The sequence below is a fragment of the Schistocerca americana genome, chromosome 4, assembly GCF_021461395.2.
Source record: "Schistocerca americana isolate TAMUIC-IGC-003095 chromosome 4, iqSchAmer2.1, whole genome shotgun sequence".
Lineage (NCBI taxonomy): Eukaryota > Metazoa > Arthropoda > Insecta > Orthoptera > Acrididae > Schistocerca > Schistocerca americana.
The window spans coordinates 303897114-303924356 of NC_060122.1; the positions used below are offsets into that span (position 1 = coordinate 303897114).

The 27243-nt window shown below is 43.4% G+C and overlaps 1 protein-coding gene across 2 annotated transcripts in view; it reads right to left on the bottom strand.

Annotated features, from left to right (window-relative positions):
- The window catches only part of LOC124613190 (BCL2/adenovirus E1B 19 kDa protein-interacting protein 3), a 307270-nt gene that overhangs the window by 177989 nt on the left and 102038 nt on the right, over positions 1-27243 (bottom strand). For both annotated transcript variants that reach the window (XM_047141841.1, XM_047141843.1), the window contains one exon: positions 14296-14464. In XM_047141841.1, coding sequence (XP_046997797.1) covers positions 14296-14464 — 169 coding nt within the window. The remainder of the gene's footprint in view (positions 1-14295; positions 14465-27243) is intronic.

A 27243-nucleotide genomic window follows, 5' to 3' on the forward strand; every position in this document is an offset into this window, starting at 1 on the left:
AGCCGACGAGCCAGCGAGCCAGCGCCGCCGGCCAATTCCGGGAGAACAATGTGGCGCGCGGTCAGGCACGTAGGCAAGCCGCTGCAGTACCAGGGCTGTGCGGCCGCTGTTGTGGGAGGTCCGGTGGAAAAATGAACCACGTACTTTTCAACAAGTTACTGTAACGAAAACGATGGTAACAGAAGAAATACTTCATTTGATCGATGAAAGAGGGAAGTACAAATACACTACTGGCCATAAAAATTGCTACACCGCGAAATTTACCGACAGGAAGAAGATGCTGTGATATGCAAATGATTAGCTTTTCAGAGCATTCACACCAGGTTGACGCCGGTGGCGACACCTACAACGAGCTGAAATGAAAGTTTCCAACCGATTTCTCATACGCAAACAGCAGTTGACCGGCGTTGCCTGGTGAAACGTCGTTGTGATGCCTCGTGTAAGGAGGAGAAATGCGTACCATCACGTTTCCGATTTTGATAAAGGTCGGATTGTAGCCTATCGCGATTGGGGTTTATCGTGTCGCGACATTGCTGTTCGCGTTGGTCGAGATCCAACGACTGTTAGCATAATGGGTAATACGGAACGCCGTGCTGGATCCCAACGGCCTCGTATCACTAGCATTCGAGATGACAGGCATCTTATCCGCATGGCTGTAACGGATCGTGCAGCCACGTCTCGATCCCTGAGTCAACAGATGGGGACGTTTGCAACACGATAACCATCTGCACCAACAGTCCGACGACGTTTGCAGCAGCATGGATTATCAGCTCAGAGACCATGGCTGCGGTTACCCTTGACGCTGCATCACAGACAGGAGCGCCTGCGATGGAGTACTCAATGGCGAACCTGGGTGCACGAATGGCAAAACGTCATTTTTAGGATGAATCCAGGTTCTGTTTACAGGATCATGATGGTCGCATCCGTGTTTGGTGACATCGCGGTGAAAGCACATTGGAAGCGTGTATTCGTCATCGCCATACTGGCGTATCACCCGGCGTGATGGTATGGGGTGCCATTGGTTACACGTCTCTATCACCTCTAGTTCACATTGACGGCACTTTGAACAGTGGACGTTACATTTCAGATGTGGTACGAGCCGTGGCTCTACACTTCATTCGATCCCTGCGAAACCCTACATTTCAGCAGGATAATGCACGACCGCATGTTGCAGGTCTTGTACGGGCCTTTCTGGATACAGAAAATGTTCGACTGCTGCCCTGGCCAGCACATTCTCCAGATCTCTCACCAATTGAAAACGTCTGGTCAATGGTGGCCGAGCAACTGGGTCGTCACAATACGCCAGTGACTATTCTTGATGAGCTGTGGTGTCGTGTTGAAGCTGCATGGGCAGCTGTACCTGTACACGCCATGCAAGCTCTGTTTGATTCAATGCCGTGGCGTATCAAGGCCGTTATTACTGCCAGAGGTGGTTGTTCTGGGTACTGATTTCTCAGCATCTATGTACCCAAATTGCGTGAAAATGTAATTTATATGTCAGTTCTAGTATAATATATTTGTCCAATGAATACCCGTTTATCATCTGCTTTTCGTCTTGGTGTAGCAATTTTATTGGCCAGTAGTGTATGTTCAGGGAAATTCAGGAATGCAGAAATACAAGTCACTTAGGAATGAAATAAATAAGAAATGCAGGGCAGCTGAGGCGAAATGGTTGGATGAGAAATGTGAAGAAATCGAGAAAGAAGAGACTGTCGGAAGGCCTGACTCAGCACAGACAAATCAAAAAACCTTCGGTGACATTAAGAGACAGGAAGGTAACAATGCAATGTAATTTCCACTTAAAATGCAGAGGAGAGAGCGGGTAAGTGGAAAGAGTACATTGAAGGTCTCTGTTACAGGAAGACCTGTGTGATTATGTGATAGACGAAGCATGAGTCGATATAGAAGAGAAAGGGGATCCAGTACTAGAATCAGAAATTAAAGAGCTTTGGAAGACTTTAAATCAGTAAGGCAAAAGGGATAGACGACACTCCATCGGAATTTCTAAAATCGTTGAGGGAAGTGGCAACAAAACCACTATTTACGTTGGTGTGTAGAATGTATGAGAGTGGCGATATACCATCAGACTTTCGGGGAAAAAAAAACCGTCTATACATGCCGTCCACAAAAGTATCATCCACACAGTTCCGAAGATTGTAAGAGCTGACAAGTGCGAGAATTATCGCACAATCAGCGTGGCTACTCACGCACCCTAACTGCAGACAAGAATATACGAAAGAATGGAAACTACTGAAGGTCTGCTAGATGATCACTTTGGCTATAGGAATGGTAATTGTACGAGAGGCTGTTCTGATGTTGCGGTAGATGATGGAAGCAAAACTAAAGAAAAATCGAGACACGTTCGTAGAACCAATTTTTGACACCGTAACGTCAGCAAGTGCCTCTTTGGTTGGAAATTTGAAAATTTAAATCGCTTCTTGTCACAAAAAGGAACAAAAAAATTTTCACCATTATTAGTATTAACACTAAAATTAGCACAACTCCTCCTTCCATCCGAAGACTGATTTGATGCAGCTCTACACGCTGGTCTATCCTTGCAGGGCTCCATCTCTGAGCAACTACTGTAACCACTTGCCTCTGTAGCTAATGACGCAAACGTATGCCTCTGCGGTGGCGCTCGAATCTGAGGTAAACCAGTTCTGATCTTTATGGTGGATCAAATTTTCACTGCTGGCTAGGGAAGGAAATGTGGTGGCGTTAAGTTCATAATCACCAGTCACTGCGCCAATGTTCTGGATTAAATTTCTAATCTCTCCGCCGTGTGCCATGCAAATGAGCATGCGACACTGTTTACGGTGATAAGCTTGATACTATACGGTACATGTAGAGTTTCTACTAGCACCGGGTTTCATCCTTTCCTTTTACCTTACCTTTACATTTACCCTTACCACCACCACCACCACCACCACCACCACCACGTTTGGCTGGCACCTGGCTACCTGGATGTAATAGAAGCTAACCGCTTCACTTTTTTCTTATTTAGGGCCAGCAGCATAATATATGTGTGATAATGACATTATTAGAACAGGTGCCCCACATAGCTGCTTATAATAATTGCTCTTTATTCACGACAGAGTGTTTCGTTCTTTACCGCCATTGTCAAGTACGTCTAGATTGATGTGACGTACATATTGCGTCGTTTGTGAACTGTCTCATAACTATCACTGTTTTAATAAGGTCGTAAATATGTTAAAAATAAAATGTTAATTACGGTGTGACAGTTCGACTCTTACGATGTAATAGCAACGCCACATCAATCTACACGTACGTGGCAATGGCGATAACGGTCGAAACAGTCGGTCGTGAACAAAGATTAATTATTATAAGCAGCTATCTGATGGATCTATTCCAATAACAATGCTTCACTTCTGTAAAATTAGAGAATCTTGCAGTATTTATAGCTTGTTTTAAAAATACCAGTCGTGGTCTTCCTCGGACGATCTTTCCTTGTCATATTCCTTCTAGGATATTTAATAGGAATCTGATGTGACTCATGTCACAGTGTACTCGCGTCTTCACAATTTTTCTCCGAAATGACGTTTTTCGCCAGTTCTTTACAGCACTTCCTGGCTGACGTTTTTATCTGTCCACTTAATCTAACTAGCGACTCCAGCACCGTATCTCAAAATTCTTCAAGATATTTCGTTTCATTTTTGCCTCTTGTCGATGTCTCAGCCGTACAGTGCTGCGCTCCAAATGCAGCCTTTAATCATATCTGTCCTCATTTCGATAATTAAGCTCTTTGAACAAACGACTTTTCTTTCATTCATGAATATTGCATTTGCTTAACTAATTCTTTCATTGATACCTACCTTCCTTCTTCCATTTTCTGTTACCTTACTTTAGAATGCAAGGCCGTCAAACATTCGTTCTATAACGATCAGTCAGTTCGGCAGCATGAACGACAGACTTTCCATCTGTATCTCTTTCATCGTGTGACTCCTTATCGTGATAATTATACTCAAATTATATAACGGAATAAATTAAATCCACTGAAATGAATTTATCGCTGGAGATGACATCGATGAATATGCAATGACATGAGATTAGGGCTAACCATTCAGATATGCTGAAGCTGCAGTGCAATGATTATCTAGCGACAATTTTGTGCACTTTTTCATTTAAGCACACCAGACAAAATATTTTTGACTCGACATGAGACGTCACGCTCAGTTTGGAAGTACGAGTTTCTTCAACGATATCCAGATGAAATTGCTGATTGAAGAGAGATCGTAGAGCTGGTAATTCAAATATGTCGACAGCTACATATTCACATTTTCTGTGTGATTACGATCGGGTGATTTCTACATCTGAATCTGCATCCATAGTCCGCAAACCACCGCGAAGTGCATGGCAGAGGGTACGTCACTTTGTACCAGTTATTAGGGTTTCTTCCAGCTCCATTCACGCACGGAGCGCGGAAAGAAGTAATGTCTGTGCGTGATATTGATCTTGTCCTCATGATCCCAACGGGGGCGATGCTTAGAGGGTATGTTTCTGGAATCGTCATTTAAAACTGGTTCTGCAAACTTTGTTAGTAAACTTTCTCGTGATAGTTTACGTCCATTTACCGGGCAGAAATGCCATGGCGTTACTGATTGTTAGACCACAACATCTGAGTGCAGTCTTGTCAGTACGGCTGCTGACTTTCTCGCCACATCATCATGAAAATGTAAGAAACAGCAACACTTTACCATCGAGAACGTTGAAACAAACATCCCGGCTCACATTCACGGTGAGCTGAAGAAGTGAGTTCGAGTCCTAGTTCAACAACATCCTCTGAACAGACTCATCAACTACACACTCCACGCACAGCGGACTGAACGTCTCATCGGCCGTCAGCACACACTGTGCCTCGCATCGTTTGGAATGAGGCAAAAACCACATTACACGCCTCCTGTCGCGCACTGTCCATTTCCTGTGGTTTTTTTAGCAACATGCAGTTTCATGTACAGCTGCGAGGCAATGTTCGCTAGTGAGTTTGTCGAGAGGCATCAGTTTCGCCGACTACAGCAATTCCTGTTAGTGCATGGACACATCCCAACACTGTAGCTCTTATCTGCCATTGTGCTTTTTGTCCACTTCGACCCATCTCCCTGCGCTGATTCCGTACAATCGACTGGTATAGATACACCGCTTCACCGCCACAACTTACCTCAAATGTGGACACATACACGACCACCCGGTAGCAATTTTATACCACGCACAGTGCTCCGAAGCTACCAGTGTGCTCTTTTCGGGCGGGGGTTAGCCAGTGAGCTCATATCCCTTGTGGCACTGTAAGCCGCGGTACTTCACCGACTCCGTTCCCTCAGTAGTGACGGTCCACCGACCTCGTGGCGACCCCCTGGTGGTACTGCTTGAAAATCAGTGGTGGAAACATTGGCGACGATCAGAGCTTTCGTCAGGCCTCGAGATGCGCTCTTCTATATAAGTAAACGGCTAAAACTGTCAACCCGTCCCATTTGCAGATTGCCTATCTACTTCAGGGACATCAAATTATTTTCAGAATGAGATTTTCACTCTGCAGCGGAGTGTGCGCTGATATGAAACTTCCTGGCAGATTAAAACTGTGTGCCGGACCGAGACTCAAACTTGGGACCTTTGCCTTTCGCGGGCAAGTGCTCTACTGACTGAGCTACCCAAGCACGACTCACGCCCCGTCCTCGCAGCTTTACTTCTGCCAGTACCTCGTCTCCTACCTTCCAAACTTAACAGAAGCTCCCCTGCGAACCAGCAGAACTAGCACTCCTGAAAGAAAGGAGCACTTGCCCGCGAAAGGCAAAGGTCCCTAGTTCGAGTCTCGGTCCGACACACAGTTTTAATCTGCCAGGAAGTTTCATCAAATTATTTCATGTAATTAGTGATCGAATCTGAAAATGTAAAATGCTGTCATCTACCCAGTAAACGGTATAATCTTACGTTAAAGGCTTACAAGAATCAATATTAAACTTAGAATCCGTTTACTTTGTATTGAGACAGCGCAACTCTCAGCGCGCAATTACTCAGACTATACTCATTCAGTATTTGGGAATGAGAGCAATTAGTGACTTCCAGCGTCCTTTTACTCATAATTTCAAACCTTCTCGTAACTTTTTCTCGCTGACGACACACAAAGAAATGAAGCTGACAAAATTTTATTACTTACATTTCTGCTGTTCGAGCAGTAATTCAGCATGGGGCATTACGTTTTAATTTATTAGCTCTTTACTGCTAACTCCATTCGCAGACAGTATCCATTTATAACACTGTATGTATCTGTAAAATTATGTTCCTTAAAGATTCGGGGGTGGGGCAGTATTATTGGTTCAGCGTAATGGATAATTCGTCTGCTAGTCGTAAGTAGGAAACCCAGGTTACGGTGCCGGTGTGCACATATTTTGAATTGTCATGACATTTTCACTGAATTTTCGTAATTGATTCCGCCCTTCCTGCACCTTTAAGAGAGATCTAGGTTGTTTATGCATCTTTTCCTCGATATACGACGAACAGAAAACTGCTCTAATTATGCAAATTGATGAGCATGTTATTTTATGTTCTAGATTTTACTGAAGCAAGCAAAAGCTGAAAACGGATTCAGTTCACCTGCAACAGGTGCAGTTCATTCGTCTTGAAAAGTAGGTATCAAACCCACTATGTATCCTCAAACCAGAATGCGACGTCCAGTTATGAAATGAAGCAAGTCGGAAAATGTGCTGTCATAAGGATTCCAAGTTGTGGCGTCCTCCATAGTTCAACAGGTGCCCGATAGATACCGTGCCGTTACGTAGATCAGTTCAATAAGGTACAGTTGTCTTCGTAGTGTGTACGTGCCGTGCTGTACGCCACTTGCCTTCGGCGTACTTCCTGGGGGCGCGATGAGCGATCCACTGTTTACATGCTGCATTAAGTCACCGCTTCTCTGTGACTAACTCTTCAGACGTTAACGTTAGCTCGAGAACTACGTCGTCACGAAAGGGCTCGCTAATGGACGTTAAAACTTTCCCGGCGCAGGCAATTAGCTGGCCATATCACTCGGTGACAAATGTTACGAACTAAACAATGGTACACATCTCTGGCTTTTGGTTCCATTTCGCGCTCGGCAGCACGTTGAATAATTCAGCGATTTTTATAGCATCGTTTCATGGATCACGGAAAACATTTTATCCGACAAGTTTATCTCCCTTCTTTCCAACGCACATTTGGTCTGCGTAATTGCAAACTGCTTTGTTGCTTGACGCAGGCAGCTGGGAATATTCAGGGGTCCAACGCTGTACGGATTAAATGCGGTTATTTATAGACGAAATTCCGCGAACAACAAACAGTGCTTAGTTTTGCATTTGAAACGGCAGTATGAAATAACGCCACGTCGGTAAAACACACACACACACACACACACACACACACACACACACAGGAAAGAGCACATATGTATGTAAAGCCATCACAATTTATTCATTGCGCTAAAACCTACGATAAATGTATGAAGCATGTGTTCTTTTTCTAACTCACAGCCTAAACGCTTAACTTACTACAGATGTTTAGAAAGTACCTTCTGGCACCAGCCGCGATTTTCTTTATTATTTTCCACGACGCGTTTCGGGAAATGACTCCCATTTTCATGGGTAATTCCATGTACTATGCCATTTATTCGTGATGTTTTCGATGTGTGAGATGCTGAATTTTTCAGCTGTCTTTACTGTAATTCGTAAAAACTCGCGCAGTTTTTAATTAATAATCGATCTCTATAGAGTGTTAATGGAGGATTTGCAAAATTAAGATAAATAACCTTTATAAGATAGAATACTGTATCAAACCCTGTGGTCGACCTGTAGCGTTATCCCTATTGAATGCATATAAACAAAGATTTCAGTCTGTAGAAGACTGAAAAATCTTACACAGTTAAAATGTTGTTGCTGTTTTTTCCCCACAAAAACAGTTATCTTGACAGATGGACGGTTTGGACCATCTCAGCCACATTCAGACATAAAATTTAAAGCTGGTGACTGCGTGATTTGACTGCTTCGGACGGAAACAGAACAGTGGAAGATTATGCGCCCTGTGGCGGACTTTGGCGAAACTGCGACAATATCTTATGATTTTCTTTTATATTGAAAAACCAACACTTATCTGTCTTAAGAAATATGAAATTTTAGACAGGATCTTTACGTTCATTTTAATAAAGCAATTTAACGCACGTAATTTGTTTTTATCTCTTGCAATCCCCCACAAGATGTCTATGGATGGATTTTTTTATTTTCTTTGTTTTCTACTATATAAAATGGAGAAGGAAACTTTAGTAACAACGTACAGCGCTCTTGTGCAACAGCTGGGTATTAGAATTTTATTATCCCACTATTTTGTAACACTATAGGCCGTCCACATGAAACCTCCCTTAATTTCGACTGCAGTTAAACTACAAGACATTCTTGCGAACTGGGGCATGACGTAAAACTCAAAATGTTGTTTAGATTTTTCTAAATGATTCCGTTTGTTTTGTGTCAGGTGCTAAATAATTATCAGATATGACTACACCTCAAGAAAGCCCAATATGTGGTGTGGTATGCCTAAATTACATCACTGATTGCTGTTAAAAGAAATTTCAAAGGGTTCCACCAGAAGTTACGACGATTAAGGCTTAGAACGACAGGTTTCCTAGTCACTGGGAGTGTAAATAGACAGACAGGTTCTGGCAGAACACCCTCATCTGATGAAATTTTAGAGATAAGAGAGATCTTCCGAGCAAGCCTATATAAGGCACTTCGCCGAACATCACGAGACCTAAAATACCTCGCTCACTAGAAGTTTCTGCATAAAGGACGCCGCTTGCTCGCTTAGAAAGCTCAGATTGTGCGAAAGAAACGACTTACAGCTTTTCCCACGAATTAGCTACTGAGACCTCCGACCGGATCGGGTAAAATCCAAACGATGTAGTAAATCAAATGAAACCATATGGTCCCTGGGCCCTTTTCAAGTCCCAAACACGTGTGACATATATGCAAACTGGAGCGGCGAAAGAAAATTTGTACCATGGCCTGAATTCGAACCCGGGTCTCCTGTTCAGTAGGCAGATGCGCTGGCCTCTACGCCACCCTGGTACAGTGGCTTCTCACAACTGCATGAACTACCCTAGGACATCTCCCTCAATCCAAATTCCCATTCGCGCCTCAACTCACTTCGTATTCCCCCTCCCCCCAAACTAACATCATTACAGAGGTTCTCCAACTGTACTGGAAAGTACAGGGCATTTGAAAAAGGACTTTACAACTTTAGAAATTGATAAAAATTTATTGAAAGAAGATATAGAGATTTTTTTTGAGAAACTATTATCTTACCTTAAACTAAAGATGTATGTGCTTTCGTTTGTTATCGTGCACACGTCACATTCTTGCTCTAAGTTCAGTTTGAGAAGCTGGCACCGAAGGTACAAATACGATATCCTTGATGAAACCCCATAAAAAAATCGAGTGGTGTCAGGTCTGGGGACATGGGGGCCATGCAACTAGGGCATCACAGCCAATCTATGACCTGGAAAGCGGTCACTGAGAAAATCCCGGACGTGAGCCAGGTAGTGGGGTAGTGTACCATCTTGCATGAAGTAAACATTTCGTTCTGTGGTATCAAAAATTATTGTAACATATTCAGGTACACTATCCCGTTGATGGTTCTCTCACGGAGAAAAAGGGGCCGTACACTTCGTTCTTGCTCAATGCACAAAAAACTTAATTTAGGGCTATCACGAACATGTTGCAATTTTGATGTGAATTTTGAATGCCCCAAATCTTACACTTGTGTGTGTTAACCTTGCCACTTAAGTGAAAAGTCGATTCGTCAGAAAATATTATTCTGTCTAAGAAATGTTGATCCTCATGTAATAGATTTAACATGTCCGCACGGAAGTTCTTGTGAGGAGTTTTATCAGTGTATTATTGCTTGTACGATCGTCAGTCTGTACGGTTTCAAATGCAAACGGTTTCTCAACACACGCGAAACAGTCTTATGTGGGGTTTGCAGTTGGGGATGTGTGTCGATTTCGAAGGGCTGTTGACAAAACGTTGTCTCACTCGCTCAACGATGTCGTCAGATGTGCTTGGACGACCTAATGATTTCCTATGTCTTATCGAGCACCCTGTTTCTACAAAACATTTATGCCACTCAAATTATAGGCCTATTTGGAGGATCTTTAGCGTACGTGGTACGGAAATTACGCTGAACTGTTGTCGACTTCGATTCTTCAAACCACAAAACACAGCTATCACGCTCGGGTCCAGTGAAGGCAGCCATCTTTAACGCAACTGCCGCTAGCGCTCCTTACGGTGCAATTCGCTACTAGCGAACTATGCGAGACAAAAACTTTCCTTACAAATTGACACTACAATGTCTTCTGTAGGTGTTACGAATGAATTTATATGAATTTTCAATGTTGCAAAGTGAGCCGTGCGTGGCTCGTGTTCGTGCCATATCTCATTCGACATCCTGTTTTTACTGTACTACCACCTCGTTATGTTAATTTCCATTATTGGTGTCACTCAGTTACCGCCTTGCCTGCCCGTGAGCGGCAGAAGCGGCGCTTTTCGATATAAGCCCTGGCGCATTAACTTTGCTGACTGCTATTACTTCCCGGTTGTCGTGTGTTCGGAGTTCGTTCGGATCTGCCAGTGAGTTGGGAGGCGCTAGCAGTGCAGTTCGAACCTGGCAGAGTGTGACTTAAGGACGCAGCAGAAGTTCAGTCGGGGCGCGGCTGCAGTGAGGTCAGGACAGCCATGACTCGCCCTGCAAATGCCGATACGTATCACTTGAGTGCGGACCACTTTGGTTGGTCGTCGGACGACGTGTATGTTGGCCGGCGATCGCTTATGGGTTGCCTGTGTGTGGCGACTCGTGATTCGTCCTTGTTATTGCACAGTCGCTGCCGTTAGTATTGTCTGGTCCTTCGTGCAAGTGTTCGTGAAACTGTGTGTAGCTTGTGATGTCGACTGCTCAGTTATTTTAGTGCTGTCTCCGTGCTGATGTGTGAGGGTGGGTCGGTTGGCGTGGAGCAGCGAGGAAACCGTGGGGCGTAGTTTGGCCCGGTCCGCTGGCGGTCTCTCCGCAGTGAGTGTGTGGGGCTGTTCCCATTGTTACAAGGTCCGTGTCTCACCGACCCTGGACACGAAAGTTGAATTTGGATTTAATTTACCAGTAAGTCAAGACTGTTCACATTGTGCCGTTTGGTTCTCTTTGTTGGCTGTTGGGACATTCCCACAAGCAACAACGTCTGTGCTCGAGTTGGCGAAGGTTTAGCCACCGTCGGGTGGAGTAACTGGTTATTTGCAATTGAAGTGCACCAGCGGAATTTTCTGCCTTGGGGCCGTTAACGTTCCGGTTACCTGCCCTGGCCGTTGACAAATTCAGGGAGTGTCCTTTCCTCACCGTGTTGTCGCTGTCCAGCACGGTGTGTAGTTTGACAGCTTAATGTATGCTTGGTTGTGGGCGTCCATGCCTTTTACGTTTTGCATTGAACTCCCGATTGTGTGCTGGTCGACTGGAGCACAAGTTACCTTGTCAGTCGGTCCGTTGACTATCTGTTGGTTGGGTTGTCGTCGGATCGAGAATGGTTGGGTCGACTGCCTGTCTCACCTAAGTGAACGTTAGTATTTCAAGTGCTGCGCCGTTAGCTGCACTGCGTTTTCTTACTTTCTCTTGTGTGTATTTGTATTGCTCATAGCCAATGGTTTTGAATTAAATTTTTTTTAGTGTTTTAAGTCATGGGCCTTCAGCCGTTTTTAAATTAAGGATCTTTGTCTTTAGAGCATCAGACTCTATGGGGCCTTCAGCCAAACTGAAGACAAGGCCTTCTGCCTTGTGTTTTTTATTTAATTTTACCTTGAGTCATAAATCATGGGCCTTCAGCCGCCATAATTTAAGGTTGTTGCTTTTCAAGTGTTAGATTTTGGTGCCTACAGCCAGATTATAGAACTTACTTAACGTGAGACCTGGCTTCTAAATATTCCCCTTGGTTGGTTTTGGGGTTTGATGGGGACTAAACATCGAGGTCATCAGTCCCCTGTTCGAAACAGATATACTTGTAAAAGGCTTACACAGTAAAAGCGTAACCTCTGCACCCAGAGGGAGGGAATAACACAAAATAGAGGACACTTAAAATGAGCAGAGCAAATAGTTGACTAGAGTAAAATAAGACTACAGTGGTTGATGGATCAGGTAAAAGGTCAACCACACAACTACAAACGAAGAACGTCGAGCTGGAAAGCGTTGATAAGAGGTACCAACACAACTTGTTACCATAAAAGACACTATTGTGGTATCCACGTCACAATTAAAAGTCGCTGGAGTGGGTGTAGCCTGAGAAATCATGCGAGAGCGCCCACACTAGAGCGAGTGATAAAACCCAGCTGCACGGATAAAACGTAAAACTGAGTCAGCTATAGAGGCATCGTCGCCTAGAATTAAAGGAAGTGCAGCTGGTAAATTAAAGGACTGCCGCAAGGGGGCTAAAAGGGGGCAGTCCATAAGAAGATGGACCACTGTCAGCCCTGCATCACAGCGACACTTGGGCGGGTTCTCACGGCGAAGGAGATAGCTGTGGTCAACCGCGTATGCCCAATTGGGAGACGGCAGAGAACAACTGAGTCCCTACGCGTGCTCCTCAATGATGAGTTCCAAATATTCTCCTTGGCGTCTGAATTTTGAGTTAATGGCTTTTAGCCTTTTTTAACATTAAAGTGGTTGTGCCCTTAAGGCATAAGATAGTGTGACGTATTCAGCCGATAACTAACAAGGAAACGGCACGACCGTGGGGTCCGGGATTTTTCCGAAATTGTGTGTGGTGAAAGAGGACCCCTAACACCTCACGTGGTTAAAATATTAGGACGCACTACTCGGAAAATCACGAGAAAAATCGATCGAAAGTTCCTTAGGTGCCTTATGAGTATAAAATGTTAGTCCATTGCCGAGCCGCCTTCTGGCCTAAATGGTTAGAGGTCGGACCCTTACGCCAGAGGTCTCGGATTCGATTCCTCCTCCGGCACTTTTTTTCCTTCTGTTGCTTGCAAAATTGCAGCGCATTGTTACAAGAGAATCGTGAAATTAATTCCCGGGAAGACTGTATAGAAATTCATTCTGTAATTGAGCATCAGTTATCGTCACCTATATTCCGAGACATGATTCAGTATGCCTGGTTTGGCTCAAAATTATCGGAAACTCAAAACATTTTCGTAAATGTAAATGGGGCATATTTTTGTACAGATTTATTGCAAACGCCCTGTGATTGTAAAACATCCGCTTTTATATGTTGCGCAAGATGTCGCAAAAATTATTGCTTTGCTTGTTTTTACGATAATTACCACTGCGGTTCTTGTTTATTATATGTATAAAAATTGAATGTTTCCCAATCGAATTTGTTATTCTGATTAAAAACCCAATGATTCTCCTTATATACTTTACAATGAAAAATGGAAAACCCACGGCCATGAATTGTGTTGTTGGACAAAAAGAAAATAATTTTTATTCCATAATGTTACTAATTTGTTAAAAATGTAGGTTTGGGACGCTTTCTGAGTAATTGGTGGAATAACAAAAGAAAATGAAACAGAAGAAAAAAGGTGACAGAGGAGGAATAGAACCCGAGACCTCTGGCGTACGAGTCCGAGCCCCAAACATCTAGGCCAGACGACGGCTCGGCAATGGATTAACATTTTATACTCATAAGGCATCTAAGAAACTTTGGATCGATTTTTCCCGGGATTTTCCGGGTAGTGCGTCCTAATATCTTAACCACATGAGGTCTTAGGTGTTCTCTTTCACCACACAAAATTTTGGACATATCCCACGCTCATGGTGTCTCCTTGTAAGTTCAAGAACTTCTACTGTAATGTTTGGTCAAATAAATAGAATTGTGTGTGTTCGAGTGTAACTGACTGTGCTCATTTTGGCCTCTCTCCTCAATTCCAACTACCTGTCCTGTGGATTTAGCAGGGCGTCTCAAAGTCCTTTTTAAAAGACCCTGTATATGTCGTCGTCCGTGACGAGAGAACCAGGTTAACGGCACAACATTCGCATCTGGGCTTCGACAACGTCCGAAAGTCTTAGGGAATATATCAGAGACAGCGAAAAGCTGATTGTGTGGGGTGCCTTAATGAAAGACAAAACAGTTGGCCCCACTTTCTTCATCGAACAAACAGCAACAGGAACTGGACATGCTAGAGCAACTTGCTGTTTTTATTTCACAGTAAAGTTTTTTAGTGTGTTAGAGGGACTAGATGCGAGCTGCGCAAACGCTGCCTGGGAGCGGCTGACCTGTCGCGAGGCGTGTCCCGGCGAGATGAGGCGAGCGAGACGCGCGCAGAGGACTGGTTGGACTCGCGCTGCGCCTCTCGCAGCAGCCGCAGGTACTCCTCGCCGGAGCTGAAGGGCAGCGGCGTCACGCGGTCTCGCTCACGCTCGCTGCCGAGTTCCACCCACGATTCTGCAACACCGCAGCCACAACACACACCGTGATTAGATTAGATTAATACTAGTTCCATGGATCATGAATACGATATTTCGTAATGATGTGGAACGAGTCGAATTTTCCAATACATGACATAATTAGGTTAATTTAACAACATACTTAAGTTAATATAACAACTTTATTTTTTGTGTTTTTTGTTTTTCTTTATTTTTATTTTAATTTTTTTAAAAAATTTTTTCTTAATTTGTATCTAAAAATTCTTCTATGGAGTAGAAGGAGTTGTCATTCAGAAATTCTTTTAATTTCTTCTTAAATAGTTGTTGGTTATTTGTCAGACTTTTGATACTATTTGGTAAGTGACCAAAGACTTTAGTGCCAGTATAATTCACCCCTTTCTGTGCCAAAGTTAGATTTAATCTTGAATAGTGAAGATCATCCTTTCTCCTAGTATTGTAGTTATGCACACTGCTATTACTTTTGAATTGGGTTTGGTTGTTAATAACAAATTTCATAAGAGAGTATATATACTGAGAAGCTACTGTGAATATCCCTAGATCCTTAAATAAATGTCTGCAGGATGCTCTTGGGTGGACTCCAGCTATTATTCTGATTACACGCTTTTGTGCAATAAATACTTTATTCCTCAGTGATGAATTCCCCCAAAATATGCCGCCATATGAAAGCAACGAGTGAAAATAGGCGTAGTAAGCTAATTTACTAAGACGTTTATCACCAAAATTTGCAATGACCCTTATTGCATAAGTAGCTGAACTCAAACGTTTCAGCAGATCAATGTGTTTTTTTCAATTTAATCTCTCATCAATGGACACCTAAAAATTTGGAATATTCTACCTTAGCTATATGCTTCTGATTAAGGTCTATATTTATTAATGGCGTCATACCATTCCCTGTACGGAACTGTATGTACTGTGTCTTATCAAAATTCAGTGAGAGTCCGTTTACAAGGAACCACTTAGTAATTTTCTGAAAGACAGTATTGACAATTTCATCAGTTAATTCTTGTTTGTCAGGTGTGATTACTATACTTGTATCATCAGCAAAGAGAACTAACTTTGCCTCTTCATGAATATAGAATAGCAAGTCATTAATATATAATAAGAACAACAAAGGACCCAAGACTGACCCTTGTGGAACCCCATTCTTGATAGTTCCCAGTTTGAGGAATGTGCTGATCTTTGCATGTTACGAGAACTACTTATTTCAACTTTCTGCACTCTTCCAGTTAGGTACGAATTAAACCATTTGTGAACTGTCCCACTCATGCCACAATACTTGAGCTTGTCTAGCAGAATTTCATGATTTACACAATCAAAAGCCTTTGAGAGATCACAAAAAGTCCCAATGGGTGGTGTTCGGTTATTCAGATCATTCAAAATTTGACTGGTGAAAGCATATGTGGCAGTTTCTGTTGAAAAACCTTTCTGGAAACCAAACTGACATTTTGTTAGTACTTCATTTTTACAGATATGTGAAGCTACTCTTGAATACATTACTTTCTCAAAGCGGAGCCCAGCTGCTCCAAGTCTGGCGAACATTGTATTCTGTGCCATCTGCACACCTGCGAGTTGTTTTTGTGCGACACACACACACACACACACACACACACACACACACACACACACACACACAGCGACTACCAGGTGCGTAACCGAGAGGGTGTTTACACCCTCCGCCCCTTAAAACAACATTTAAAGGGGGGTAGGACGTCAAACTGGCCGACTTTGAGCAGGAGAGGCACCACAGGACTTTTAATTTCCACTGTCCATACTTTTACAAATAAATTCATAAAACTTTGTCAGCATGACCAGGAAGGGTTCAGGATTCACGCTCATAGCAGTGGAAGTTCAAAAATGTACCAAAATATATATTTTTTACATTTGTATTTCACCTTTTGTTCACTTACCGTTGGCTGCATTTGTTGCTATAGGTACACTTTTCTTCATAAGTAAGAGATTCTTCGATGAATTTTGCACAGCACACAAACCATACTTACAGGTGTATGACACACTGTAATTTTCCAAATCTATTAAAAACTGTGCTAAAAATTGAGATGTTTAACCAAAAAATTTGAGTTTTTTCTAAACATGAAGTTTAAAATGTAACAGCTCATTCATTTGATCATTAATTAAATAAATTCTATAGTTTCATATACCTGTAAGTAAGGTTTGTATGCTGTGCAAAATTCATCGAAGAATCTCTCTTACTTGTGAAGAAAAGTGTACCTATAGCAACAAATGCAGCCAATAGCAAGTGAAAAAATGATGAAATTTCACAAGTAAAAAATTTATACTTTTGAGCTTACATTGCTATGAGTTTGAATCCTGAATCCTTCCTGGTCGTGTTGACATAGTTTTATGAATTTATTTGTAATAGTATAAACAGTGGAAATTAAAATGTCGTGTGGTGCCTCTCCTGCTCCAAGTAGGCCCGTTTGACGTCCTACCCCCCTTAATAAAAGGGAGTAATTTTTTTACATATACCAATTTGCAAATTTCAGATAATCAAGTAACATGAAATGTGCAGTGTCTCGAAAAAAAATGACAATGAATTCCGGAAACTGCAAGCTGCATCTGATGCCAGATAGTATACTGTTTCTGTATGGAATCGGGTTTCGGTCCGACTGGTAACACTGCACACAGGTAAAGGCTCATATTCAATTGCTAACAACTACGAATCCGACACACACAAGCAAAATTGGCAAACTAAAGGAAACTGAGAAACGAAGACAGAAGGGAAAACACCCTCCACCAAGCGAGAAAAAGGGGTTGACTCCCTAAACGCAGGCGGAAGCGAATGAAAGAACTGACCACCTTCAGACACTGACATAACAATAATCTCACTGCTTACGAAACAACTGATACCGTTGACTGCACACTACGATTTTATATCGTATGGGCCCTTGATTACATTGTCAAAGAGCTTTGACAAAACTTTTACATAATCCAGAAGCGTCCACTGTCTTTTATAAAACATATTCGATAAAGTTCTTTGACAGTGCAATGTGGGCCCAAATTATGACCGTCAGTTTTGTGAAAGTGTTGCTATTATGCGGAACCATTTTGAGACATTTACACTATCACTCTTTCACGTATGACCTATGGGCTACGGCTGTACCAACTGTTTCTCCTTTCTTCCACATTTCTCTTTTCTCTCCGTTTCTTTTCTTTCTTCTTCGGATTTCATTGGTACCTCTGGAGTTCTGTAATTTATTTCTGAATGGTAATCTTTCACAAGCATCTTTGAGTAATTTTAAGCTTTTCATGTCCCTTTCAACTTCTTTGTACCATGTGTTATCTACTTTTAATTTCGAGAAGTAAGCGAACAGTCTTTTTATCACACTGTTAGAATTCATCTTTTGGATGTGTCCGTAGACAGCTACTCTTTTCCTAACGACGTCTGCACTTTTTTCAGCATATGTATGGCGTCTTTTATATTGTGTTTGCTCTTTTAACTGGTCTTAAAACGTTCCTTAATATTTTTCTTTAAGCAATTTTCAGAGCTTCCATCATCGCCTTTATTGTTAAGAGGCAAACATTCTGCTGCTTGAAGTGCTTCTGGACGATTTATTGTCTAGTAGTGTGTTTAGCATTCATGGATATTTATGTCTTATTATACTGCGTATGTCATTAGTGAGGTATTATATTGTTTGCAACATACTAGCTCTGACTTTAATGGTTTATTTCTCCGAAATGCCTTGCTCAAATACTTCTCCTAGACAACCGACCTTGTCAATTTTCTCAATTTTTCCATATTTCGTTTTCATTAAGTTTGGGGTTGCTTTAATCATTTCCTCAAAAGAACTTGCTTTTCCAGCTTGTTCTTTAACCAATTCTATTTCTCTAGTGGCTGTCTCCACTGCTGAAGAAAAAGGTAGGTCGTACGCATATCCTAAGCAATCTATTCGTAGGTTCCCCTTTTGCAATCCTCTCACTGATTTGGCTACCTCTTAATGCCAGTCTCCATTCCCTTAAGACTTGTTCTAGGACTCTAAGACGAGCGGCCAGAGGTTGGCTCCCTGCCTTACACCACTTTTGATCTGAAAATTACTAGAAATTTCACTTCAGAATTTTTCATTTATTATTAAATTCGTAGGCATCTGTTGTATGGTAGAACTGACCGCAACTGCAAGGTATGTTGTGAGAGCTGGGAAGGGAGTGGGGGGCGGGCTGAGGGGGAGAGCAGAAAGTAATGGACGGCGACGCACCCCTCCTCCCCGCCCCCCCCCCTTTCACCCAAGTCATCCACCATCGCTCTCAGAAACGGATCCTGGATCCGTGCCTCTGTAAAGTGCACCACAGACCTGCATTTGCCATGCTCTGAGGCAGGGATAAAGTAACTGCACTGCCCCACGCACGCTGGCCGAAGTACAAAACAAAGGGGCAAGCACGAGAAGGCTTTGAGAAAAGAAAGTTAGGTTGCTGGACAAGTGAAGATGGGGATGCTGACTGCGACCCGACGGGTGAAGGCGGTGACAAACCAGGTTTAGTGACGGAATCCTATGAACTCTAATCGGGAACTACAAGAATTGTGTAAACTCAGCGTCGTCACAAAACTGTTTCTTTGTATTGGAGTAATTAGGCTCTTCAGAAACGGGACATGCGCTCGTTGTGTAATTTGAGGTTGCAAGGCACACTAGGTGCGGGCAAAAGCAAGAAAAAATAATTTGGCGCATCGCGACGATTAAGCCGTGGATCATATGGGGCGCTCAAGACTTCTGCAAACAAAGCGCCGACCGCGATACGCCAGTGTATTACGACGCGATAAGGGCGCGCCTATCTTAATGGCAAGCTGCCACGCCAGCCAATTGCTCCGTCAGCGCCCTCGTCACATACAATACACACAGTCCTAGTATAATAGGTTATACATTCTATGTAGCATTTGTCGTAGTGTTCGCTACAGGCGAAAGCCCTGACGGTTGCAGATGTCTACCAGATTTATTATCCAAAAAAGGGTATTTTGGATTCCTACTACGCCCGTCAAACAAAAGGAAACTGATTTCAGTACTTCTGTTCATGGAGTAGCCTACATGAATTTATATGCCATAGACCCTAGCCTAGACTGCATCAAAAGTAATTTACAATTTCATAATGCGATAACAAGAACTGCTACGAACTAAATATTTTTTCGCAAATTTCGATGAAGTTTTCTCGGGTTATCAGTCGAGTCAAGGCGGCGTTCTGCGACAACGTTTTGACAATTTTCCTACTCTTAATCACTGCCTGAAGATGACGAGCAGGAAATTTGTCGAAACGTTGCCACAGAACAGCGCCTTGACTCTACTGATAACCCGAGACAACTTCATCAAAAGATCAACATGAAAAGATCAACATGTAAAGCTTAACATGTAAAGCGTATTGAAACCAGACCATATACACAGGTACACAAACTCTTCAACAAAACCGCAAAAAAGCCTTTCGGTCGTCACTGGTGCATTTTTATGGAGCAAGATAACATGGAAACGAAAGTTCACTTCACAGTGGTCATCGAAGAACAAGTGATGACAGAAAGAGAGGGGATGTTTACCAGAACACTGTTATACCGCATAATTTGCTTCCTGGTTGTCACCCGTACTAGCGATCCGCTCCGACTTCACGCGGGTAGCATTTGGTATCTACGTCCGAATAATTTGAAGTAGCGATAATAAATTATGCACACAAACATTCCCCGTGAATCGGTTTATCTGTTAGTGAAAACCGCATCAAAATCCCTACATTACTTCCTGAGATTACACATACAGACAGTAAAACGAGGCGAGGTATTTTAATTTACAGCATATTCAGATGGATTCCTCGCGCATCGTGTCTGGAAGCCTATAGGAGTCGTCTGTATTTAAATTACTTTCGTTCCCCGATAGTTCAACTTGGACGTTCCTTCTTCAAATGTTACGTTCTTTGGCTAGCACTCTTGAGTTGCTGAAATCTACGTCCTTGCCGTAGTTCTCTTGATGTTCTGATTTGTCCTCCCAGTTCCGCCTATACACACTTTTCAACAGTCATACGTCACTTCACAGTCCCCCAAAGTGTGGAGGTGATTGGGCGCGCCCGTTTTTCGTGTACTGACTAAAAAAAAATGTCTTTAAATCTGAAAGGGAACATGATGTGGCTTAACAACCTAGAAGATTCCGACTTCAATGTTCAGAACCATTCCCTCAAACTAACACACAAATTTGCCAAGAAAGTGAGGATGTATAATAGGCCACTGAAGATACTTGGAAAATGAAAAAGCGAATAGTATCTGACAACCAAACAGCCTTTTAGTTAGTCGCAGAAGCGGAATTTATTCACCATCAAGACTGTAACAAATTCGCGACCAAAGATGTATAAAAATGATTAACTGTGGCTATTGGTTTGAAATTCTGTCGCTGAATTTGGTACATTGACTAGCTAACGGATTCTTTTCCAAACGAGATGGTGCAGCACAGCATTTTCTCTCTTAAATGAAAGTTACCCGCCACAACATTTCGTACTATTGAGACAGAGGTCGTATAGTTTCCTTGCCTCCCAGATATCCAGATGTTATAAACCACGTTTACTGAGCTACACTGCTATTACGTCACTTGCTGAAGCCATGAAGCGTGGTTGTGTTTCGGGTAAGTGACGCAGTAAGGAAAGAATGTAAGCGAGAGAGAGAGAGAGAGAGACGAATGGGCAGTCATTATAGCGAAGATACGGACCACAGATGCGGAAATCCACTGATATAAGCTGTTTTGACAAAGCGCACATTATTGTGCCGCTGCGGCTGGAAACGAGGATCTCGGCAATAGCGAAGCTGGTCGCCTGTTGGGGCACTACTGTCGCGAGCATCTATGGAAAGTGGTTGAGAAATAAGTACGCCGTACGTTATTCGGCGATCACGTCTCATCACAAAACGTAGAGTTCGGAGATCCCCACTGTGTACTCCGGGATAGGCAGCTATCTGTGTCAGACCTGACGGCAGGGTACAATGGTGGTGCAGGCAAAAGCGTCTCAGGGCACAGCGTTCAAAGGCCATTGTCAAATATGGAGCTCCACATCATACAACCACTAGATGTTCCTGCGTCGACCCAACGACATCGTCAGTTACGATTGCAGTGGGCACAGAATCACTTTCACCGTGGATCGATAGAAACATATCGCCTGTCGAATAAATCGACTGTTACACCAGATCGATGGTCGGGTCCTTACAAGCCGTCACCCAGGCGAATGGCTGCACGAAATATGCGCCGCGCCCACAGATGCAGGGCGGTGAGTGCAGACCTGTGCTATGGGATACATTGAGTTGGGCTTCCATGGGATCTGTGGTGGCAATCATGACATCAGTGTGAACTACGTGAACACTACTGCGGACCACATACATCGCTTCATGTTTTAAGTCCCCCACTACGGCGATGACGTTTTCTAGCAGGACAACTGTCCGCGATGCAAGGTCAGAATCGTACTACATTGGTTTGAGGGGCATTATAGTGAGCTCACATTGATGTCCTGGCCAGCAAATGTACCAGATCTGTATCCACTGGAACACACATCGGGTGCCGGAATTGCTTCACCTGTGCGTAGGAATCTGGTGCTACATACTTCTGGAATCCTGTCAAAGGTTTTTAGAATCCATGCCAAGCATGATCTCCGTTATACTGCGTTTGAAAAATGGAACAATACGCTATTAAACACTTGGTTAAGGCCTTTTCGGCTTATCAGTGTATGTATTACACATGCTACAGGAGGTGCATTGTCATAATGAAGCAGATTTGAGTTAAGATGAACCGCAGTTTATTCAGCTACACCAGTTGTAAGACAAGTAACTTTAAAGTCAAGTTTCAAGATAGCTCTGGGAATATCTAATATTACTGAAGTTTTAAATAAATACAACGGCGCAGAAAAAAGAATTTATATCCTTGAAGCTAGTCTCCCTGTGTTGCCTCAGTTCCTATGACGCAGCAGCACGAGTCCTGTCTCTACCACCGCTTGCTGCTGCTCTTGGGCGTATACCCGTCCATTTTCATCATTAGCGTGTCCGCTTCTAGACGTGTGTGGAAGGTCCGACGTACCCTACTCAAAGGGACCGCACGTCAAAGGCAGAAAAAATTAAGGAGCGCCTTTGGACACACACACACACACACACACACACACACACACACACACACACAGGTTCTCAACGGCAGGATAGCTCCTTAGAAGGCACCCCCTACCTCGCAAGCCTTAATTCCTTAGTTAAGGCCACCTTTCATTATAGCTTATCAAAGCTAGCGGCGCACAAAGCTTTGAGACCGTAAGATAGTTCTTGGCGCCAGGCGTGTCACCGATCTTAAGAGGCTAACACTGTTTTTACAGTTTTATACACTTTGGGTGAGCAGAGACGAGCTGGAATAGAACCGAAAATCCCAGAAATGTTCCTCCGAAATCTATACATTTAAACGGATATATATTATCTCTAGAATGATGTCAAGTAACATTTCAACCACTATTGCTAAATCCCTGACGGCTACCCAGTTTTATGTACTTTTTCCGTACTCTGACTTTTTTTTTTAACTAGCTCACATTAGCTTCCTCTCCCTACCGTTACACTCTGCTTCCAAGTCGACTTGTTATTACATTGACGCTCACCACGGCGTCGAAGTCCTGCTCCTCTCCTGACGATTTAGGACTGTATCTAGCAGAATCTTAGCACGGGAATAAGTTCGTGATGATATTATTTACAGATTTTCTGAACTCACTCATCCACAAAAGTTGAGACTGACGTGGAAGTAAGTGGCTTGCGAAAGCAACTAGTCTCCCTTTCACCTGCGGCTAATTACGCATAGAACCGAGGTCCACTGATTCTGTGTATTCTTGTATGGCAGCGGTCTCAGTTTTTCCACTAGCGGCAACGATGACTAAGCAACTACATCTATTTGTTTCAATTACCAATCGTGGCGTGGCTGGTTGTTCAGGCAATTATTGATTCCTTTCCATACGCCCCTTATCAAAAAATGGTTCAAATGGCTATGAGCACTATGGGACTTAAAATCTGTGGTCATCAGTCCCCTAGAACTTAGAACTACTTAAACCTAACTAACCTAAGGACATCACACACAGCCATGCCCGAGGCAGGATTCGAACCTGCGACCGTAGTAGTCGCGCGGTTCCGGATTGAGCGCCTGAACCGCTAGACCACCGCGGCCGGCTACGCCCCTTTTCCCTCCCTTTTATCTTAACTCCTGCATCTATGATCAGTCTCAGACAGACATGTAGACCTACCATACCTTTTACTACAGTTTTTATGAAGGATTTTCCTCATCTGTGCGTAACAACTCTCTCTCTCTCTCTCTCTCTCTCTCTCTCTCTCTCTCTCTCTCTCTCTCTCTCTCTCTCTCTGACTGTTCTTTAACACATTTTTCCTCGTTAACTTGTTTGAAGACATTTTCATTCGTAATCTGATCACTCCACCTGACCAACGATCTCCTCCAACACCGCATGTCAAGGATTTACATTCGTTTCTTTCCTGTCTTCCCCACCGTTCTCGATTTGCATGTACATATGCAGAACTATGCTTCCATCATTTTTTCATAACATGCACAACACGCAGATTTCTAATGTCCTTTATTATGACTAGCGGTTTGGGTGACTAACCCTCACAGCAGAAAAGCCATACAGTGCAATATTATTGTGTGACAAGATGCGTAAATATGATATTTATGGATCGTAACCGATAGTGGATTAGGACAACACGACACCCAGCCCCCGAGTGAAGAAAAGTCCGACATGGGCTAGAACCGAACCCAGGTCCCCGCGATCTGTGGCAGCGACGCTAACACTAGACCACTAGGTGCGTACACTGGTTAATTCACAGAAAGGCTTCATCTCGTGCAACCTCTGCTACTGTATCTTCCTTTTACGTTTCCCATCTTTATTCTGTTTCTTGGATAAAGTTCTGCCATCTGTTCAAGATTCCCCTGCCAGGTTTAACACTAAATACTACACAAGGAACTTTACAGTGTGTAAACTTTTAAATGGCAGACCTCTCCCTTGCCCTGAATCGGTAGAAGTCGGTAAACGTCGGGAGGCTTCGGTAGGCACGCAGTTTCGACTCCTGCCAACATTACATAGCTGACTGTTGTACAAGGTAGCCATTGTCGTCTGCTTCGTTATTGTTTTTGCGCTGTACTGTTCTGCGTGTTTTTATTGTGCAGTTGTGCTAAACATTATCAAAATGAGTGAAGAGGCAGCTGCTGGCCCATCTCGGGAGTCGCCAAGAACCCCTACCGGTAGGCCTAAGGTTAGAAGGAAACCAGTATTACGTAGCGATGCCCGCAAAATTATCGGATGAATGGTTTGTGAGCGCATAGTAGACAAACATTATATATATATGGCAGAGATATATATATATTTTTAATGTACATGACGATTTTAGTTTCGTTTATGAACAACATTTAAAGCGAGTTTTACTTCCAAGCCTTTCGTCTGCTTTCGTGTAAGCATGACGCGCAATATTTGTAGTGCCAGCACTGCAACTGGTAGGCGTACCTTGTCCCCCTCCCCCAACGGCTCCTCACCCCTCGCCGCCCATGCTTGCTTCCTCCTCACCCCGCACTCCCCTCACAACTCAGCCATCTTACAGTTAACACACTGTACAACGATTACGTACTCCCACTTGCCGCCTCCCCCCCGCCCCCTCTTCCTCCTGTCTCTCTCCATCATGTCAGATGTCCAACTGACAACGAAGCGTAAATATCGAAATTTCCCAAAGAGTATCTGCAACTGCATGGCGCGTCAACAGAAGTGCCGAAGACGCAAAGGGCTAATGAGCTCTGTGCTGACAGGTCTTCAACTTTGTACTACCCCATGCTATCAGTCATGGACTGCGCGTAGATACGGAACGTTGTCGCTTTAGCTGCGGCATGTAATTTTTGCAGGGGGCTGGCAAGAGGCGTTCGTGTAGCACCCGGGATGATGCGCGCCGCTTTCCACCTCAGCAGCTGAACACCTGCGCAGCTGACAGGTGGTGTTGGGCTGACGTCAATCGGCTGAGGTGGAGGTGGAGTTGGCGGCGGAAACACGCCGGCGTGGGTTGCTGCGAAATGTGCCAGGCGAGACTGAGCGCCCACGGACGTCGCCAAACAAGCAGCAGCCGGGGTCCTCTAGCTGGTACAAAGCGTGTGTATCCCCATCAGTCTACATTCCGGCATCAGCTGTCAATGAAACACCGAAACTGCACTCGAGACCAAAGCTGTCGTCGTGTACTTCCGTCCTGCGTCTTGTTTGTTGCAGTTCTCCACGCGAGTCTATCTCTGCAAGCCTTTTCATCTTTGCGTAACTACTGCCACCTACGTTCATTAGAACCTGTTTGCTGTGCTCCAGCCTATGTCTCCACAATTTTACATCCCAAACTTCCATTACCAAACTGACTGATCCTCGATGCCCCAAGATGTGTCTTATTAATCGATATTTGCTTTTTGTCAAGTTGTGCCCCAATTTTTTCTTTAGTTTGATTGGTACCTCTCCAACAGCTCTTATCTACCAATCGAATCCTCACAATTCTTTTGTAGAATCACACTTCGAAAAGCTTCTCTCGTCTCATTTACGCTGTTTATTGTCCACGTTTCACATCTGCAGATGGCTACATTCCATGAAAATTCCCTCGGAGAAGACTTCCTAACACTTATATTACATGATAGATTCGTCCTTTATCAGAACACCTTTTCTTGCTATCCCCACTCTGCAATTTATATCTCCTCTACTTCGGCCATTGTCAGTTATTTTGCTAATTTTTGAGAACATTTCTCTTTGAGGAAATGCTGCAGTTTACGTTCATGGGGACCACAACACCTGCTCCTTTCACCGCCACCACCTGCCTCCAGAATGTGAATGATCTGAACACTATCACATCCCGAAATAAACCTGTTACCATCACAAATAAATACTGCTTTTGATCAATTTTGAAGTTATTTTGCTGCGCGAATCTTCTAGTACTTTTAGCGTCAACTCACCATCGCCTGTTTCATTCTGTTACTTTTGTTTTACATTTTTGTTGTTCATTTCCTAACCTCTTTTCAACACTGATCATCCCGTTCAGATGCTCTTCGAAGTCCTCTGCTGTCTGTGGCAGAATTACAATGCCTTCGGTAAACCTGAAAGTTTTTGCTACTTCTACCTGAATTCCCTTTCCAAATATCTCATTGGTTTCCTTCACGGCTCGCTCAGTGTACATCCTGAATAACATTGGGGGGATAGGCCACAATTTTCCCTCACTCCCTAATGATTCATGTCTTAGGACCCTCACAACCGCACCCGTATTTCAATATTGGATATACTAGGGTAATCCCGAAAGTAAGGCCTCATTATTTTATAAGTACATAGACCTGTTTATTTCTACAATGATTTACATCAGTTTACAGCTTTAACATTTAGCTTTTTTCGACAATCACCATTTTTTTGTATACCCACGTCATACCAGCTCGCCGCCATGCTGTTCATGAAGTTATGAACCTCTTCTTTCACCTCGTCGGAGCTGAATCGCTGGGACCACAATTAACGCTGACAGGTACTGTGAGACTGAAAAACTCAAACGGGCAATTCAGAACCGGAGAAGAATGTTGAGCAAAGGAGTACACATTCTCCATGACAACGCTCGCTCACACATCGCCCGACAAACCGTTGCTCTCCTGTAACAGTCTCAGTGGAACATAGTCACCCACTCACCCTATAGTCCTGACTTAGCGCCCAGTGACTATCACCTGTTTCCTAGGTTAAAAGAACATTTGGCCGTAAACGATTCAGCTCCGACGAAGAGGTGAAAGAAGAGGTTCACAACTTTCGGAA